The 16,727-nt window shown below is 47.4% G+C and overlaps 1 protein-coding gene across 10 annotated transcripts in view; it reads right to left on the reverse strand.

Moving 5' to 3' along the window:
• Positions 1–6,524: 6,524 nt before the first annotated feature.
• The window catches only part of PIP5K1A (phosphatidylinositol-4-phosphate 5-kinase type 1 alpha), a 47,873-nt gene continuing 37,670 nt past the window's right edge, over positions 6,525–16,727 (reverse strand). For 4 of the 10 annotated variants that reach the window (XM_089299941.1, XM_051858709.3, XM_089299945.1 and 1 more), the window contains 8 exons: positions 15,512–15,717; positions 14,160–14,243; positions 12,585–12,633; positions 12,359–12,443; positions 11,162–11,308; positions 10,839–10,968; positions 9,357–9,413; positions 6,525–8,076 (listed from right to left, as the gene is read on the reverse strand). In XM_089299941.1, the coding sequence (XP_089156067.1) occupies positions 8,067–8,076; positions 9,357–9,413; positions 10,839–10,968; positions 11,162–11,308; positions 12,359–12,443; positions 12,585–12,633; positions 14,160–14,243; positions 15,512–15,717 (768 nt within the window). In that variant the 3' untranslated portion in view covers positions 6,525–8,066. The remainder of the gene's footprint in view (positions 8,077–9,356; positions 9,414–10,838; positions 10,969–11,161; positions 11,309–12,358; positions 12,444–12,584; positions 12,634–14,159; positions 14,244–15,511; positions 15,718–16,727) is intronic. The other 6 variants (XM_070077715.2, XM_089299943.1, XM_089299944.1 and 3 more) reach the window with 2 other exon arrangements.

Genomic DNA, 16,727 nt, shown 5'->3' on the forward strand with positions numbered 1-16,727 from the left:
AAAATAAATCTTAAAAAAAAATGACAGGATAATCCAGATTCCCCTCCCCCATAGCACTTGGTTCTTCTACTACAAGCCCTTATATCAGCCAATTGAATTTATTTTCATTATCTGTTTGTACCATTTAATCAAGAGCAGTAAACATGTCTTAATCTTTGCAATCCCTGAGCCCAGTACAGAGCCTTACACCAATAAGCTACTCTATTGATCAACATTCAAAAATACTTTGGATTAGCTCATCCTCTCAGTCTCTTTGTCTACCTTTCTCTCTCTTTTTGTTTAAAATAAGTACCTATTTATTTTTTTAAATATTTTATTTGTTTATTTGAGAGGTAGAGTTACAGGCAGAGCGGGAGAGAGAAAGGTCTTCCGTTAACTGGTTCATTCTCCAAATGGCCTCAATGGCTGGAGCTGCGCCGATCCGAAGCCAAGAGCCAGGAGCCTCTTCCAGTCACCCACACGGGTACAGGGGCCCAAGGACTTGGACTGTCTTCTTCTGCTTTCCCAGGCCATAGCAGAGAGCTGGACTGGAAGAGGAGCAGCCGGGACACGAACCGGCACCCATATGGGATGCCAGTGCTGCAGGCGGAGGATTAACCTATTGTGCCAAGGCACTGGCCCCCTATCTCTGTCTTTCTCAAGGAAACTGGGAAGCCCCAGTCTCTATCTTGAGGAGGAAGAGGGAAGAAGGGTCGGATCAGGCATGGCTACAACACAGAGACTGATGAGATGAATGCCATTGACACTGATGAGGTGTTGGTAAAGCTTTAACAAACACATTCAGAAGTTATTAGTGGGGGTCAGCGCTGTGGCATAGCGGGTAAAGCTGCCGCCTGCAGCGCCGGCATCCCATATGGGCGCCGTCGATTTGAGTCCAGCTCTCTGCTATGGCCTGGGAAAGCAGTGGAAGATGGCCCGAGTACTTGGGCCCCTGAACCCACATGGGAGACCTGGAAGAAGCTCCTGGCTCCTGGCTTCGGATCAGCACAGCTCTGGCCATTGTGGCCAACTAGAGAGTAAACCAGTGGATGGAAGACCTCTCTATCCTCTCTTTCTCTCTCTGCCTCTCCTTCTCTCTGTGTAACTCGGACTTTTGAATAAATAAATAAATCTGTTTTTAAAATAAGTTATTAGTAGTGGCTGGTGTCTTGGCATAGTGGGTTAGGCCACGACGCTGGCCCCAGCCCAAGTGTCTTAACTGAGGCACTAAATGACCACCCCTTCACATAGCTCTTAACTGAAAAGTTTGACATAGTCATAAGAGGGCACTTTTTCTATTTGAGGAAATCGTAAGTTTTTCCTCCTCCCAGTGGAATCAAAGCAATCTTTTAGGACCTTATTGTCCCAGTTCCATTATTATGCTCACTATAATCTGCATCCTTTTCAATTTCTCTGTAAAAAGTGTTGGAGCTTGGGGCAGGTCTTCAGTACATGTCAGCATTACCTATCGGAGTGCCCAGATTCCAGCCCAGCTCTGCTCCCAATCCAGCTTCCTACCAGCATGCAACCTGGGAGGCAGCAGGTGATGAACCAAGTGCTTTGGTCCCTGCCCCATGTGAGACCAGGATGGAGTTCTAGTCTCCTGGCTTCAGCCTGGCCCCGCCCAGGCTATGTGACCATTTGCGGAGTGAACCAGCAGATGGAAGATCTTTTCCTCTCTCTCTCTGTAACTCTACTTTTCGAATAAATAATCTTTTAAAAATCATATTTTTAAAAACACAGTTACGGGGCCGGCGCTGTGGTGTAGCGGGTAAAGCCACTGCCTACAGTGTTGGCATCCCATATGGACGCCGGTTCGAGACCCAGCTGCTCCAATTCTGATCCAGTTCTCAGCTATGGCCTGGGAAAGCAGTAGAAGATGGCCCAAGTCCTTGGGCCCCTGCACTGGTGTGGGGGAACTGGAAGAAGCTCCTGGCTCCTGGCTTCGGATTGGTGCAGCTCCGACTATTGCGGCCATCTGGGGAGTGAGCCAGCAGATGGAAGACCTCTCTCTCTGCCTCTCCTCTCTCTGTGTAACTGTGACTTTCAAGTGAAATAAATAAATCTTTAAAAAAAAAACCCACACAGCTACAAGTATTCACCCCAAACAAATGGACAAGAACTGAATGAATGACATTATCCCTGGGGGAAACACGATCCATGATATTCGGGTAGGGAAGTGTCACCTTTTAAACATTTTTTTTAAAGATTTATTTATTTGAAAGGTAGAGTTAGAGAGAGAAAGGGAGAGAGACAGAAGCTTCCATCCTCTGGTTCACTCCCCATATGGCCAAAACGGCCACAGCCGGGCCAATCAAAAGCCATGAGCCAGGAGATTCTTCCAGGTCTCCCATGTGGGCGCAGGGGCCTAAGCCCTCGGACCATTCTCTGATGCTTTCCCAGGCCATAGCAGAGAGCTGGATCGGAAGTGGAGCAGCCAGGACTTGAACCCAGCGCCCATATGGGATGTTGGCATTGAAAGCAGCAGCTTTACCCGCTATGCCACAGCGCTGGCCCAAGGTGTCACCTTCTAAGCTTTAGTCAAACACAATAGATTGTGACCAGTTTTTAATTAATTAAAAAAAAAAAAAGATTGTCTTCAGTTTATTTGAAATGCAAAGCCAGAGACAAAGACAGAGATCTCCCGTCTGCTGGTCCACTCTCTGAATGTCTGCAACAACTGGGGCTGGCCCAGGCCAAAGCCAGGAGTCCAACATTCAATCCAACTCCAATTTTTATTTTTTCTTCAGTTACATAAGTTCTACAAATAGACTATATTTATATCTGAATATAAATGTGTAGAGCTGTAGAATCAACATGAGTTGCTTCTCACCACTAGAGGGCCTCCCTGAGCATAAGCCAGCTACTCCACCCAGCCAGCAGCTGGGGAGAATATCGGCCTAGCAGAAAAGATCACTTAGGCCTAAAACACATTCAGGTGCAACTCGTTGTCGGGAAGTTTTCTCCTTATCCACCCTGAACGAAAGCTGAGCCTGTGGGTTAAACACTCAATTCAAAATTAAGAATCCCCGAGCTCCTCTTCCGATCCGGTTGTTCTACCATACTTGTTCTGTTTCCTCTCAACACTCTCTTCCCCTCCAGATGTTGCCACCATCATTCCAGACTCACCTCACTCCATGTGGTTAGTCTACCATTTCCTATCCATTCTGATAGAACTTGGTTAACAGGTTAATCTGAATGGATTGCATTGTAGTCCACTTAGGGGCAAAAAAAACCCTCATGGCTTCCTATTGCCTACAGTTTAAAGTCAAAAGTCCAGGCTGGCATTGTGCCGTGGGTTAAGCAGGAGCCTGTGAGGCCAGCATCCCATATCAGAATGCTAGTTCAAGTCCCAGCTGCTCCACTTTCCCATCCAGTTCCCTGCTCATGCACCTGGGAAAGCAGTGGCAGATGCCCAAATGCTTGGGTCCCTGACACCACATGGGAGACTAGGCTGGAGTTCCTGGCTCCTGGTTTCAGCCTTGTCCAGCCCTGGCTGTTGTAGCCCTTTGGGGAATGAACCAGCACATGGAAAATCTCTCCTTCTCTGTCACTATGCCTTTTTTTTTTTTTTTTTTTTTTTTTTTTTTGACAGGCAGAGTTGGACAGTGAGAGAGAGAGAGAGAGAGACAAAGAGAAAGGTCTTCCTTTTTCCTTTGGTTCACCCCCCAAACGGCCGCTACGGCCATCCCATTGAGGCTGGAGTGCTTCGCTGATCTGAAGCCAGGAGCTTTCTCCTGGTCTCCCATGCAGGTGCAGGGCCCAAAGATCTTGGCCATCCTCCACTGCACTCCCGGGCCACAGCAGAGAGCTGGACTGGAAGAGGGGCAACTGGGACAGAATCCAGTGCCCTGACCTGGACTAGAACCTGTGGTGCTGGTGCCACAGGTGGAGGATTAGTCTAGTGAGCCGTGGCACCGGCCCACTATGCCTTTTAAATAAACCTTTTCCTTTAAAAAAATTCCGTTTTTTTTTAAGGATTTGTTTATTTATTTGAAAGGCATAGTTACAGAGAGAAAGAGGCACAGAGAGAGCCTTCCATCTGCTGGTTCACTCCCCAAATGGCCACAACAGCCGGAGTTGTGCTGATCTGAAGCCAGGAGCCGGGAGCTTATTCTGGGTCTCCCATGCGGGTGCAGGGGCCCAATGACTTGGGCCATCTTCTACTGCTTTCCCAGGCCATAGCAGAGAGCTGGATAGGAATGGGAAGTGGAGCAGCCAGGACTCTAACTGGCACCCATATGGGATGCTGGCACTGCAGGCAGCAGCTTTACCTGATATGGCACACTGCCAGCCCCAAGATTCCTTTTTTTTTTTTTTTTTTTTTTTTTTTGGACAGGCAGAGTTAGACAGTGAGAGAGAGAGAGAGAAAGGTCTTCCTTTTTCCATTGGTTCACCCCGGAAGTGGCCACTATGGCGCGTTGCGGTCAGCGCGCTGTGCTGATCCAAAGCCAGGAGCCAGGTGCTTCTCCTGGTCTCCCATGGGGTGCAGGGCCCAAGCACTTGGGCCATCCTCCACTGCCTTCCCAGGCCACAGCAGAGAGCTGGCCTGGAAGAGGAGCAACCGGGACAGAATCCTGAGCCACGGCGCCAGCCTCAAGATCCCTTTATCTAGCTATCTAGCTAGCTAGCTAGCTATCAATCTGAAAGTTACAGAAAAAGGAGGACAGAGAGATCTTCCACCTGTTGGCTCACTCCCCAGATAGCCATAATGGCCAGCGCTGGGCTGATCCTAAGCCAGGAGCCAGGAGCTTCTTCTGGGTTTCTCAAGTGGATGCAGGGGCCCAAGCACTTGGGCCATGTTCTGCTGCTTTTCCAGGCCATCAGCAGGGAGCTGGATCAGAAGTGGAGCAGTCAGGTCTCGATCCGGCACCCATAGGGGATGACAGTGCAGGCAGAGGCTTAACCTGCTAAGCCACAATGCTGGCCCCAGCCTTCTAAATAAATCTTTAAAAAAGTAAAAGTTCCTCAGTCTAGCAGTCAGGTTTCCCACGTTGCCTTGAGCTGTATCTGCTATGACATCCTCATCATTCACTTTTCCGCCTGTAGGCCCTTGTACTGACGTGAGAACCTCCCCAACACTTCCAGCTCCCAGTAGTCTCTACTGTTCGTCCACTTCCATATTCTACACCTAAATTTTAAAATTGTGTTCATTTGAAAGACAGAGTTAGAGATTCTTCCATCTGCTGGCTCGTTTCCCAAATAGCCACAACAGCAGGGGAAGGGCCAGGCTGAAGCCAGCGGCCAGGAGCTGCATCTGGGTCTCTCACATGGGTGCAGGGACCCAAGCAGTTGAGCCATCCTCCACTGCTTTCTTAGGCGCCTTAGCAGGGGGCTGGATGGGAAGTGGAGCAGTGGAGACAGGAAATTGCAGGGTGCTGGCAGTGGGGGTGATAGTTTAACTGGCTACGCCTCAGCGCCAGCCCCATCTGTACCTCAATCTTTAGCTGTACTACACTTAACATGGTTTCATCCTGTATACTATATTCTTGAAGAACAGTTCTTTTGACCTTCAAGTCCCCTCCTGCATTGCTCATTAGCTGGTATGTACATGTCTGCACAGGTGCTCAGGACAGTCTTCTCCAACACTGGAGTGAGCCAGTGGGTGCCAACTACATGAGGGTGAGCAGTAGTAGCTGTGGGGGTACCACAAACAGGTGTGAAGATGCAAGGCTGGGTTGCCGAGCAGTCTTGTACAGTGCACAGTGGCTCAACTTTATCTGCATGTTAGTAAAACCAACTGCAATTACGAGCATAATCCAGAGATAATCAAAGGCTCCACCACGGACCTGGTATACCCACCTGGACAGCACCCAGCCCTCCAAGAAACCTGTCAGGAATTATCTCGGGAGTCTGGTGACTAGCTGGCAGTAGCCATTTGGACTACTGCTTCGTGTGGAGGATGGGATTAGTTTAAAATTAAGTATTAATATATAAAAAAGGGAAAACTGCAATGATCTTAACAGGGGTAGTGGTATGGAAAGGCACAAGGTTTAGTTAACTTGCTTTGCTGTGCCTCCGAAGGGGCCTCCCCCTGCCACCTTGTCTAGTTTCTATTGCAGTAAATGAGTTTAAACAACCACACAGCCCAGAACTGAAGTAAGCAATCTCTATGAATAGCACCCGGTGGCCAGGTCAGGGCGAGGACAGGGAGGGAATACCAGGGCTACCAACAGGAAACTTGTTTTTCTCAAAGTTCCTCTCATTTCCTCCTAAATCTTAGTAAACTTCCAGCTTTGGGCTCCCAAATCCCTCAATTCAAATTTGCCTGCAGTCTAGGCAAGAGAACTGTCATAATCCCCTTCATATTAATTCACAGCTTTTCCTTGTTATTAAATGGTGGGCTGGCTGAAAATAGGGAATGAAGCTGTCTGAGCTGGAGTCAGACTGAAGATGCAGGGACACTGCAAAGTATGCAGCTTTTGTTCATTCGCAACACGAACAAAACTGGGCCTGGGTGGTGCAGTAGGAGGCTGGAGCAGATGGTGTATGAAAAAGAACCATTTGGAAGAAATAACAGATCTCAATAACTGATGAAAGCTGACTCATTAAAACCAGATATTTATTACTTTTATATTGCATTTGCCATTTCTGAACAATACAAAGTAGAGGCAAATAGTGACACTTCATAAAAATGTTGATTCCCATTCCTCTCCTCAAGACCCAGACCCTCCCTCAAATATTCCCTCCCACCCCTTACAGAACTCTGTCCTGAATAAAACACTTAAATACATCATAAATAGTTATTATGAAAAAAAAAATAGCAAGAACTGTTTCTTTCCTTCTTGTAAAAAAGAACATGGCAGCAAAGACAGGCAGCCAGAAACTGGCTGGGGGTGTCTAATATAGACAGTTACTTGGGTATAAGCTAACCTACTATCATGGTAGGGTGGGAGAGAATGAAAATTCAGTCTGCCTGAGACACCAGGCCCCTTTCTTGCCCTTACAAGAGTGGAAGTGTCAGAGGGAGAACCACAACTCCTAGGGATGGGCAGACAGCTTATACAGCCCCCCATGCCCAAGTTCCCCGCGTGAGAGAGGGGGCAGGGTAGCAGGGTATGCAGCACAGCAGGGATCTCACCGAAGCAAGAATCTGCTGGCTGTCCACGAGTTTAAGATAATATTCTTGAGCCTCAAAAACTCCCTGTTAAACAAACACAGATGTCCCCATCTCCACCTACGGCAGAACATTACTGAAAAAGATGGGAAAAACAAAGATGAAATCTCCTTTGGAGAATGATCTAAAATTCATTTGATAAAGTCTTCATATTTAGAAAAACCACCAGAATGCATTAGAAATTGAAAAATCGTAATCACCAACGGCCTGGCAGTGAGTAGGGCCCTGCCTGGAAGGGATCCTAAGTCCCATGGTTGCCCCACCGTTGTCATAAAAGGGGTGAAGATTTGAACACCACGCCCGCTCTTTCATTCCTTCAGCCTTAAGAAATTCATCGAGAGGATGCGAGAGGAGCTGCTCCAGGCAGGGCATTCACCACACTTCTGCTCCACAAACACCAGGGCTCTTCTGGAGTTCTGACCTGAAACTGGCTTGAAACCGTGTCCGGTGTGCTGTTCGTTCTTTTCCTAGAAAGTTGGGGAGGTGGTTAAACACTCCTATTTCTCTGAACACCTTTACAAAGATCACAGGGATCTTCTTCCAGGGACTAGAAGGAAGCAGCTAAGGTGGGGATAATGTGCCAGCCAGTGTGTCCTGAGCAAGTTAAGAGTCCAGCTCCTGGTGAAAGGTAGATGAGGAAGAAGAAAACCAAGTCCAGCAACCCCACTTCCACAGCACAAAGAGTGGGGGTATGAAAGCAAGTCAATTGTAGACGTTGACACTGGTCAGTCGAGAAGTCATGCCACTCTGGAGTAGAAAGGATGCTGCTGTCCTCAATTGTCCAAGGCTCCAAGGCCCATTCATGAGAAGGGGAGGGAGAGGAGGTTCTTCTTCAGAAAGGAGACAGCTCCCCATCCTCCATATTACACTCCTTTTTTGATGGCTAAGAAGAAAACTCAGCATTCCTGGGGCAAGGGCTGACATCTTGAGATCACGGGATGGTAAACCTTGTGTCAGGTCTTCTGAGTTTTTAGTGCTCACTGAAAAAGGGAAACAGTATAAAATTAAGGATGTAGAATAGCAGACAAGTAGGTAGGAATGGAATTCAAGTTAAATTTCAACCAAGCTGGCAAAGTTTTCTATTTCTGTCTCTGCTTCCAAGAACAAAGTGCCAAACCCATCACATTTTAAAAAAATAAGATTTAGGGGCCAGGCGCTACGGCATAGTGGGTAAAACCACCACCTGAAGTGCCAGCATCCTATATGGGCACTGGTTCAAGTCTAGGCTGTTCCACTTCTGATCCAGCTCTCTGATGTGTCCTGGGAAAGCAGTAAAAGATGGCCCAAGTTATTGGGCTCCTGCACCCATGTGGGAGAGCTGGAAGAAGTTTCAGGCTCCTGGCTTTGGATGGGCCCAGCTCCAGCTGTTGCAGCCATATGAGGAGTGAACCAGCAAATGGAAGACCTCTCTCTCTCTCTGTGACTCTGCCTTTTTTTTTTTTTTTTTTTTTTTTAAGATAGATAGATAGCTGGCGCCACGGCTCACTAGGCTAATCCTCTGCCTTGCGGCGCCGGCACACCAGGTTCTAGTCCTGGTCGGGGCGCCGGATTCTGTCCCGGTTGCCCCTCTTCCAGGCCAGCTCTCTGCTGTTGCCAGGGAGTGCAGTGGAGGATGGCCCAAGTGCTTGGGCCCTGCACCCCATGGGAGACCAGGAGAAGCACCTGGCTCCTGCCATCGGATCAGTGCGGTGCGCCAGCCGCAGCGCGCCGGCTGTGGCGGCCATTGGAGGGTGAACCAACGGCAAAGGAAGACCTTTCTCTCTGTCTCTCTCTCTCACTGTCCACTCTGCCTGCCTGTGGGGGGAAAAAAAAAAGATAGATAGATAGATGATAGATTTGTTTATCTCTCGGCCTCTCTTCTTTTTTTTTTTTTTAAGATAGATAGATGATAGATTTGTTTATTTATCTATTTATCTATCTATTTATTTAAAGGCAGAGTTACAAAGAGAGAGAAAGAGGCAGAGAGAGAGATGTCTTCCATCTGCTGGTTCACTCCCCAGATCGACACAATGGTCAGTTTGAAACTAGGAGCCTGGATCTTCTTACAAGTCTCCCACGCAGGTGCAAGGGCCCAAATTAGTTGGGCCATCTTCTACTGCTTTCCCAGGCCATAGCAGAGAGCTGCATCAGAAGTAGAGCAGCCAGGACTTGAACTGGCGCCTATATGGGATGCCAGCACTGCAAGTGGCAACTTTACCCACTATGTCACAGCACTGGCCCCAACTCTGCCTTTCAAATAACATTCATCTCCCCAACATACCAGACACTCACAGAGGTTAACTCCGACTCCACAACTTCAAGCTTCTCCAAGGTCAAACTGATGGGGGAAACAGAGGCAGAGAGAAAAGAATCAGAAGATACAGAAGACTCTAACATCAAATTTCATACTGCTTCTCCACATTTCACTTCATAATCAATTTAGGATCCAGAAATGGGCTGAGAAGCTACAGATTCAGATGTCCATTAGTATTTGGGAATGGCTTTGCAAAGGGGAGTAGCTTTGAGGAGAGTTTTAATTAAGACTTACAGGGTCCCAAATATGCTGTTCAAGAATTCTGGACTTAAAGGAGGTTGGCAGTGAGGGATTAAAGGAAAGTGAGAAAAATATTACTGGAAACTGAAGAAGAGATTCTTTTTTTTTTTTTTTTTTTTTTTTTTTTTTGTGACAGGCAGAGTGGACAGTGAGAGAGAGAGAGAGACAGGTCTTCCTTTGCCGTTGGTTCACCCTCCAATGGCCGCTGTGGCCAGCGCACTGCTGCCAGCGCATCGCACTGATCCGAAGCCAGGAGCCAGGTGCTTCTCCTGGTCTCCCATGCGGGTGCAGGGCCCAAGCACTTGGGCCATCCTCCACTGCACTCCCTGGCCACAGCAGAGAGCTGGCCTGGAAGGGTGCAACCAGGACAGAATCTGGCTCCCCGACCGGGACTAGAACCCGGTGTGCCTGCGCCGCAGGCGGAGGATCAGCCAAGTGAGCCGCGGCACCAGCGTAATATACTATCTTTAAATCATAATATAAGCCGGTGCCACGGCTCAATAGGCTAATCCTCCACCATGTGGCGCCGGCACACCGGGTTCTAGTCCTGATTGGGGCGCCGGATTCTTCCTGGTTGCTCCTCTTCCAGTCCAGTTCTCTGCTGTGGCCTGGGAGCGCAGTGGAGGATGGCCCAAGTGCTTGGGCCCTGCACCCGCATGGGAGACCAGGAGGAAGCACCTGGCTCCTGGCTTCGGATCGGCGGAGCACGTTGGCAGTAGCAGCCATTTAGGGGGGTGAACCAACGGAAAAGGAAGACCTTTCTCTCTGTCTCTCTCACTGTCTAACTCTGCCAGTCAAAAAAAAATTAAAGATAATATATTAGATAACAAAAAATAAGTTCACAATCCATACTGGACTCTTTTGAAAGATAGACTGTTGTTTTTTTCCACCCAGCAATCTTTTCAATCTTAGATACTAAGTTCAGAATTCTCACTTTATTGACCAGAAATGAAGGGTTGGTGATGATACTTGATTGAATACCAGAATATATACACAAAAAAGATTTCCCCCACTTCCTAAGGAAGCACATATACTGGTAAACATTTCTATACAGCTAAAGATGACCAACTAAGGAAGGTAAACCTGAACAAATCTACTGAAGAGCAGAAGACAAACAACAATCACTTGAAACACAAAATTAAGGAAGTTCCAAAAGACTGGAAGAGAGAAATGAGAAGATGATATAAAGAAAGGGGCCAGGGAACCAACCTTGTATTTAGCACTTGTGAAGTTTCTCCAGCTACAGGTGAGAAACTAGGGTCAGGAACAGGTGAGCCCTCACAGATTTCCTCCAAAGGTGGAGTCTGAGGTAAAACATCAGGACGACCAAGGTGGGCGTCTGGAAAAAAGAAAGGAAGAAAATGAATAAACGAAAAAAGGAGAAAACAGGGCGAGGGGACTAAAGTAAACGCATGCAGCAATTTGGCTTTTCCTGAACAAAAATGAGGAGTATAGGTCCTAGCTAGAGGAGACAAGGGCTCAGAAGGGAGGGAGTGCCCAATCCACATGGGGACCCCAACCCTGGCGCTGACCTGGCTCCACTTCTGCCTTTGTTGTCACTTGTGCCTTGTGTTCCCCAGAGACGGATGACTGGTAAGTAACGCAGGAGCTGCTGCTGGGGCCTGCTCGCCGAGAGAAGGATGAGCCAGACCGAAACTTTTTGGAAGGAGAGGGCTTCACTTCAAAAGGGAAAGAGAAAGCCTACTTAGCACCCACCTCAGAAACCATCACCAAGACACAGATACAAACGGCTAGTGTCCCCAACACACACCCAAAGTTGTTCTCCTGCAAAGGGGGAGGGAGGGTTAATGTCAACAAAGATGGAGGTAGAGGCGGTCTCTGTTCACTTTGGAAAGAAGCAGAAAACCTAGAGCACAGACGACACATACACATCTCCCCGATCCTATACACACTCTCCCTGGCTTTCTGTCCACGTGATGAAATGTCTTCTACTCTTAATTCCCTTGTTCTTGAGTAGTACCTTGCAGCAAAACCTTAGATGACCTTCTCACTCTGAATCTTTTTGGCACCTATGTACAAAAGCACTAAGGAAATTCACGCTCATTTGTTTATCGCACTGCAAAGACTGAAAGGCTTTTCCCATGCCCCTTAAGGCTATCTGATGTGCACAGCTCCTTTCTGTTTTACCAAATGCCTACTGAAGTCTATGATGAGGAGACGGGAAGGAGGAGCTTGGACGTGCTGGTGGCAATAGCACAGAAGACTGCGAAAACAGAACACTGGCACTCTACCCTCCCACACCTCCCCCAAGAAAGTTGCGAGAAGAGAGTAAGAACACTTGCTACGCAAACATTTAAAAAAGCTTCAACCACTTGGTCTAGTCTGAGAATTCCTTGGCACTTAGGCTATGAACAGAAGCTACAACACTGGTAACATCCCTGCCTATTTCTGACATAAAAATCAGGCTCTGCCTATCTGAGTCTTTAGCATGAATCCTCCATCCACAACTATACATTTTTTGCAATCCCAATTACCCAGAAGTGGCCCTCACCTCAGTGACACATGGAGGGAGAGCCAGGGGGAAAGCAGCAACTCGGAAACGACTGGGACAGACAGAGTGACTGACATAGGACGAGAAGTGGCTGTCACAGGACGTAGGCAGAGCAGGAGAGACCTCTGGCCTTGGCAGCTCCCTGACACAGGTGTCCTGCCCCCCATCTCTTGGGGTAAGGGAGCCACTGGGGGGTCATCTGGTAGAACCCACTTACAGGGGATCTTCTTGAACACTGTATTGCACATGAAGCGCTGGAACCGTTCAGCATAGAAGCTTGGACGATGCACCGATACGGTGTCCTGCAAAGCAGAAGAGATAGCTCCAGAGTTAGAGCAAGGGAGGCGCCCAGCAAGGGGACAAAACCCAGAAATGAAGGGGAAAAAAAAAGGAAAAAAGCGAGGGGCAAATCACAAGTGAGGAAGGAGACCTCTTCTACTCACTCCGTCATGTACCAATGCTTTCCAAGAGTGCTCCAACTTCTTAACAAACCTGCCAAGAAAATTTTGTATTACATGCTCACATCAGTTTTGAATGAATGATAGTAGTATTCTATTTTTGGAAACTACTGAAGAAGCAAAGACATTAAAAACCCTGAAAAGGAGCTGGTGCTGTGATGTAGCTGGTGAAGCCGCCACCCACAGTGCCAGCATCCCACATGGGCATTCGCTCGAGTCCTGGCTGCTCCACTTCCAATTCAGCTCTGCTATGGCCTAGGAAAGCAGCAGAGGATGGCCCAAGGCCTTGGGCCCCTGCACCCGCATGGGAGACCTGGAAGAAGCTCCTGGCTTCGGATTGGCACAGCGCTCTGGCCGTTGCGGCCACTTGGGGAGTGAACCAACAGATGGAAGACCTCTCTCTCGCTCTCTGCCTCTCCTCCTCTCTGTGTAACTCTGCCTTTCAAATAAATAAATACATAAATCTTAAAAAAAAAAAAAAAAAAAGCTTTCCCTTTTTTAAAAAAAAAAAAAAGCTGGAGGAATAAATGGACAAGCCTGGAAAGGGTAGTTAAATCTGCATAATATTCTCTAGGCCGGCGCGGTGGCTCACTAGGCTAAGCCTCCGCCTGCGGCGCCGGCACACCGGGTTCTAGTCCCAGTTGCTCCTCTTCCAGTCCAGCTCTCTGCTGTGGCCCGGGAGAGCAGTGGAGGATGGCCCAGGTGCTTGGGCCCTGCACCCCATGGGAGACCAGGAGAAGCACCTGGCTCCTGGCTTCCGATCAGTGCGGTGCGCTGGCTGCAGTGGCCATTGGGGGGTGAACCAACGGCAAAAGGAAGACCTTTCTCTCTGTCTCTCTCTCACTGTCGACTCTGCCTGTCAAAAAAAACCAAAGCAAAACAAAACTGCATAATATTCTCAGTCAGTAAATCAAGTATTGTCAAGTCCTCAACTAGTACATGACACTTTATCAGAACAAAACTGGGGTCTAACATTTCCAATACCTCCCTTACTATTACTTCACTGACTCCACTGACTCCTTAATTCCACAGGCTAATACTGTCTTTGTTTTTATTTTTTTTTTTTAAGATTTATTTATTTATTTGAAAGTCAGAGTTACCAGAGAGAGGAGAGGAGAGGGAGAGAGGAGAGAGAGAGGAGGGAGGCGGGGCTCAAGCACTTGGGTCATCTTCCAGTCCTCTAGTCCCAGCTGTTCCTCTTCAGATCCAGCTCTCTGCCTGGGAAAGCAGTAGAAGACGGCCCAAGTCCTTGGGCCCCTGCACCTGCGTGAGAGACCCAGAGGAAGCTCCTGGCTCCTAGCTTCGGATCAGCACAGCTCCGACTGTTGTGGCCAACTGGGGAGTGAAACAGTGGATGGAAAACCTCTCTCTTTCTGCCTCTCCCTCTTTCTCTGTGTAATTGTGACTTTTAAGTAAAATAAATAAATCTTAAAACAACAACGACAACAACAAGGTAAGCTGACAGACTAAAGAACCTGGCAACAAACTTATCTAAAACAAACTGTGAGTGGCTAACTGCACCTACCCTGTCTCCTAATTTGAGTTCCAAATGCTGCTCACCTGTATGACTGCAGAATATCAATGATGCCAACATACAGCAGGAGCCTTTCTCCTTTATTATTCCGGGCAGGGATGCCACCCATACTAGAGGACAAAAGGGAAAGAGTAAGAAAATTTATTGTAAATAGGTAGAGGCTTCTCTTAATCTTGAGTCAGGGACATGGAATTGAGACCTACTTAACTGTCTCACCCCCATAAACTAGGAAAGAGCGAAGTCCTTCCTCCAATTCCAGGAACCTTTCTGGAATATGTATTATAACCTCATTATCTCCTTCTCTTTGCCTGCTCCTCCTACCCCACTTCTAGCAAAGAGAATCTAAGATCATCATTACGTGCAAATGTGGAAGTGTCCCATGATCTTTACACTTCCCCAGTACTTTTCATTTGTGCCCACTAAGACACTTGAGAGTCATGTCATAGGATACCTTATTAATGGAACCACCTGAAAGTCATTTACGATGTCTAATAGGTGTACCTCATGAGTTCTATGATGGTTAAGAAAGATGTCTTCTACAAAGAAGTCAAAATAGTTTGTGATAAAATCCTAATGTAATTCATAGACATGTGCCTAAGTTTCCAAGTGTAATGCTTTTTTTAAATTTTCTTTATAAAAATCCAGGTCTCATTCGGGTGGCAGGAACTTGTATCTGAGCCACCACCACTGCCTCCCAAGGTCCATTTTAGCAGAAGGATGGAATCAGGAGTCAAAATCTTGATATGGGACATAAGTGCCCTAATCAGAAGCTGAACTCTCAGGCCAAATGCCTATTCAAATTGTCTGTGTGCGCTTCTTCATTCTTGCAATCTTGGAAAGCTCTCCTTCCAAGACATATTACAAGCCCCAATTAAAGATACTTTCCTTTTTATGGTTTTAAGAAAGCTTGTTCTGCAGTTCTGAGAGTGTTAATGTTGCTGCTGACTTAATTGCTGAATCCAAGCTACTCCTTCGGGGCAGGTGATTAGCCAAAGGTTAAGATATCTGCTTCCTATATTGGAATATCTGGGTTTGGATCCCAGGTCTGGTTCCTAACTCCAGCTTCTTGCCAATACAGACCTGAGAAACAATACTAATCTTCCAAGTGATTGGGTTCTTGTCACCCATGTGTGAGACCTGGATTGAGCTGTTGTTCTGGGGTTCAGCCCAAGCAAAGCCTGGCCCAGCTCTGGCCATTGTGGGCATTCAGGGAGTGAGCCAGCAAATGAGAGATCTCTCTCTCTCTCTGTTGGTCTCTCTCTAGCTGCCTACAAATAATAAATAATTGTTTTCTAAAGAGCTACCCCTTTCCAGGAACTAGTGTCTATCCCCAAGAAATACCTATGCTCTCCTCTCTGGCGCCCCTGAGCCTACTCACTGGTCATCAGTCTCCATAGTGCCACCCCGTCGAGCCTCGCCCTGGATGGATTCCATGGCTGTGGAGTACAGAGCCTTTTGGGGTGCTGGTCTGCGAGAGTCAACTGAGTACTGTGTTTCACTGCTTAAGGGCTCCCGTTGTGCGTGGTCTATATTGTGGATTGACATCAAGAGGCTGTAGTCCATTATCTTGAAGCTCTGGAGAACCTAATGGAATGGAAAAGTATGATCTGAACCTTGGGAGGTTTGAAAATTTTTTCCCGGATATCAGAACATTAATGAATCCTGATAGTGAAACTTCAGGGCTAACCAGAGGTTAACTCTGCTCTTCCTCCTCCTTGGAGAAGAGTATATTACCCTCCCCTGATTAGTAAGTATTCACACATCCTTAGTTCTCTCTTTAAAAAAATACAAATTACTTTTTCCAAGTCCCAATGCCTAGCCCAGAAGATCCTCTGTTCTTTCCTCGTATCTATTCATGAAAAGAATTGTAATTCTCAAGGAAACAAGGAATAGGTAACTGCACTGTCAAGAATCCATAATGAAGGTCTGGTAAATACACAGTGTGACAGAGTAGATCTGTTGCAGCTCCTTATAAGATCAGCTTCCATTCAATAGCTAAATCCCCACCATGTGTCATCATGTCTGCTTAAAGGGATAAAGACACTCAGTACTTCTGTCTTCAAGGATATGGTAACTTTAGCAACAGTCTAATTCTCAAATGTATAACAGAAGTGTTTAAATGATAGAAGAAAGAGTATAGAGGTCATCAAGAAATCATTAAGAAGTGTACGTAGGGGCCAGTGCTGTGGCATGGTGGGTTAAAGCCCCAGCCTGCAGTGCCGGCATCCCATGTGGGTGCCAGTTCGAGCCCCAGCTGCTCCTCTTCTGATCCAACTCTCTGCTATGGCCTGGGAAAGCAGTAGATGGCCCAACTTCTTGGGCCCCTGCACCGGCATGGGAGACCCAAAGAAGCTCCTGGTTCCTGGCTTCGGATCAGCTCAGCTCTGGCCATTGCAGTCATTTGGGGAGTGAAACAGTGGAATGGAAGACCTCTCTCTCTCTCTCTGGCTCTACCTCTCTCTGTAACTCTGCCTTTTAAATAAATAAAGCAATTTTTTTTTTTTTTTTTTTTTGACAGGCAGAGTGGACAGTGAGAGAGAGAGACAGAGAGAGAAAGGTCTTCCTTTGCCGTTGGTTCACCCTCCAATGGCTGC

Source organism: Oryctolagus cuniculus, chromosome 7, assembly GCF_051225735.1.
Source record: "Oryctolagus cuniculus isolate XC-2025 breed Fujian yellow rabbit chromosome 7, ASM5122573v1, whole genome shotgun sequence".
Lineage (NCBI taxonomy): Eukaryota > Metazoa > Chordata > Mammalia > Lagomorpha > Leporidae > Oryctolagus > Oryctolagus cuniculus.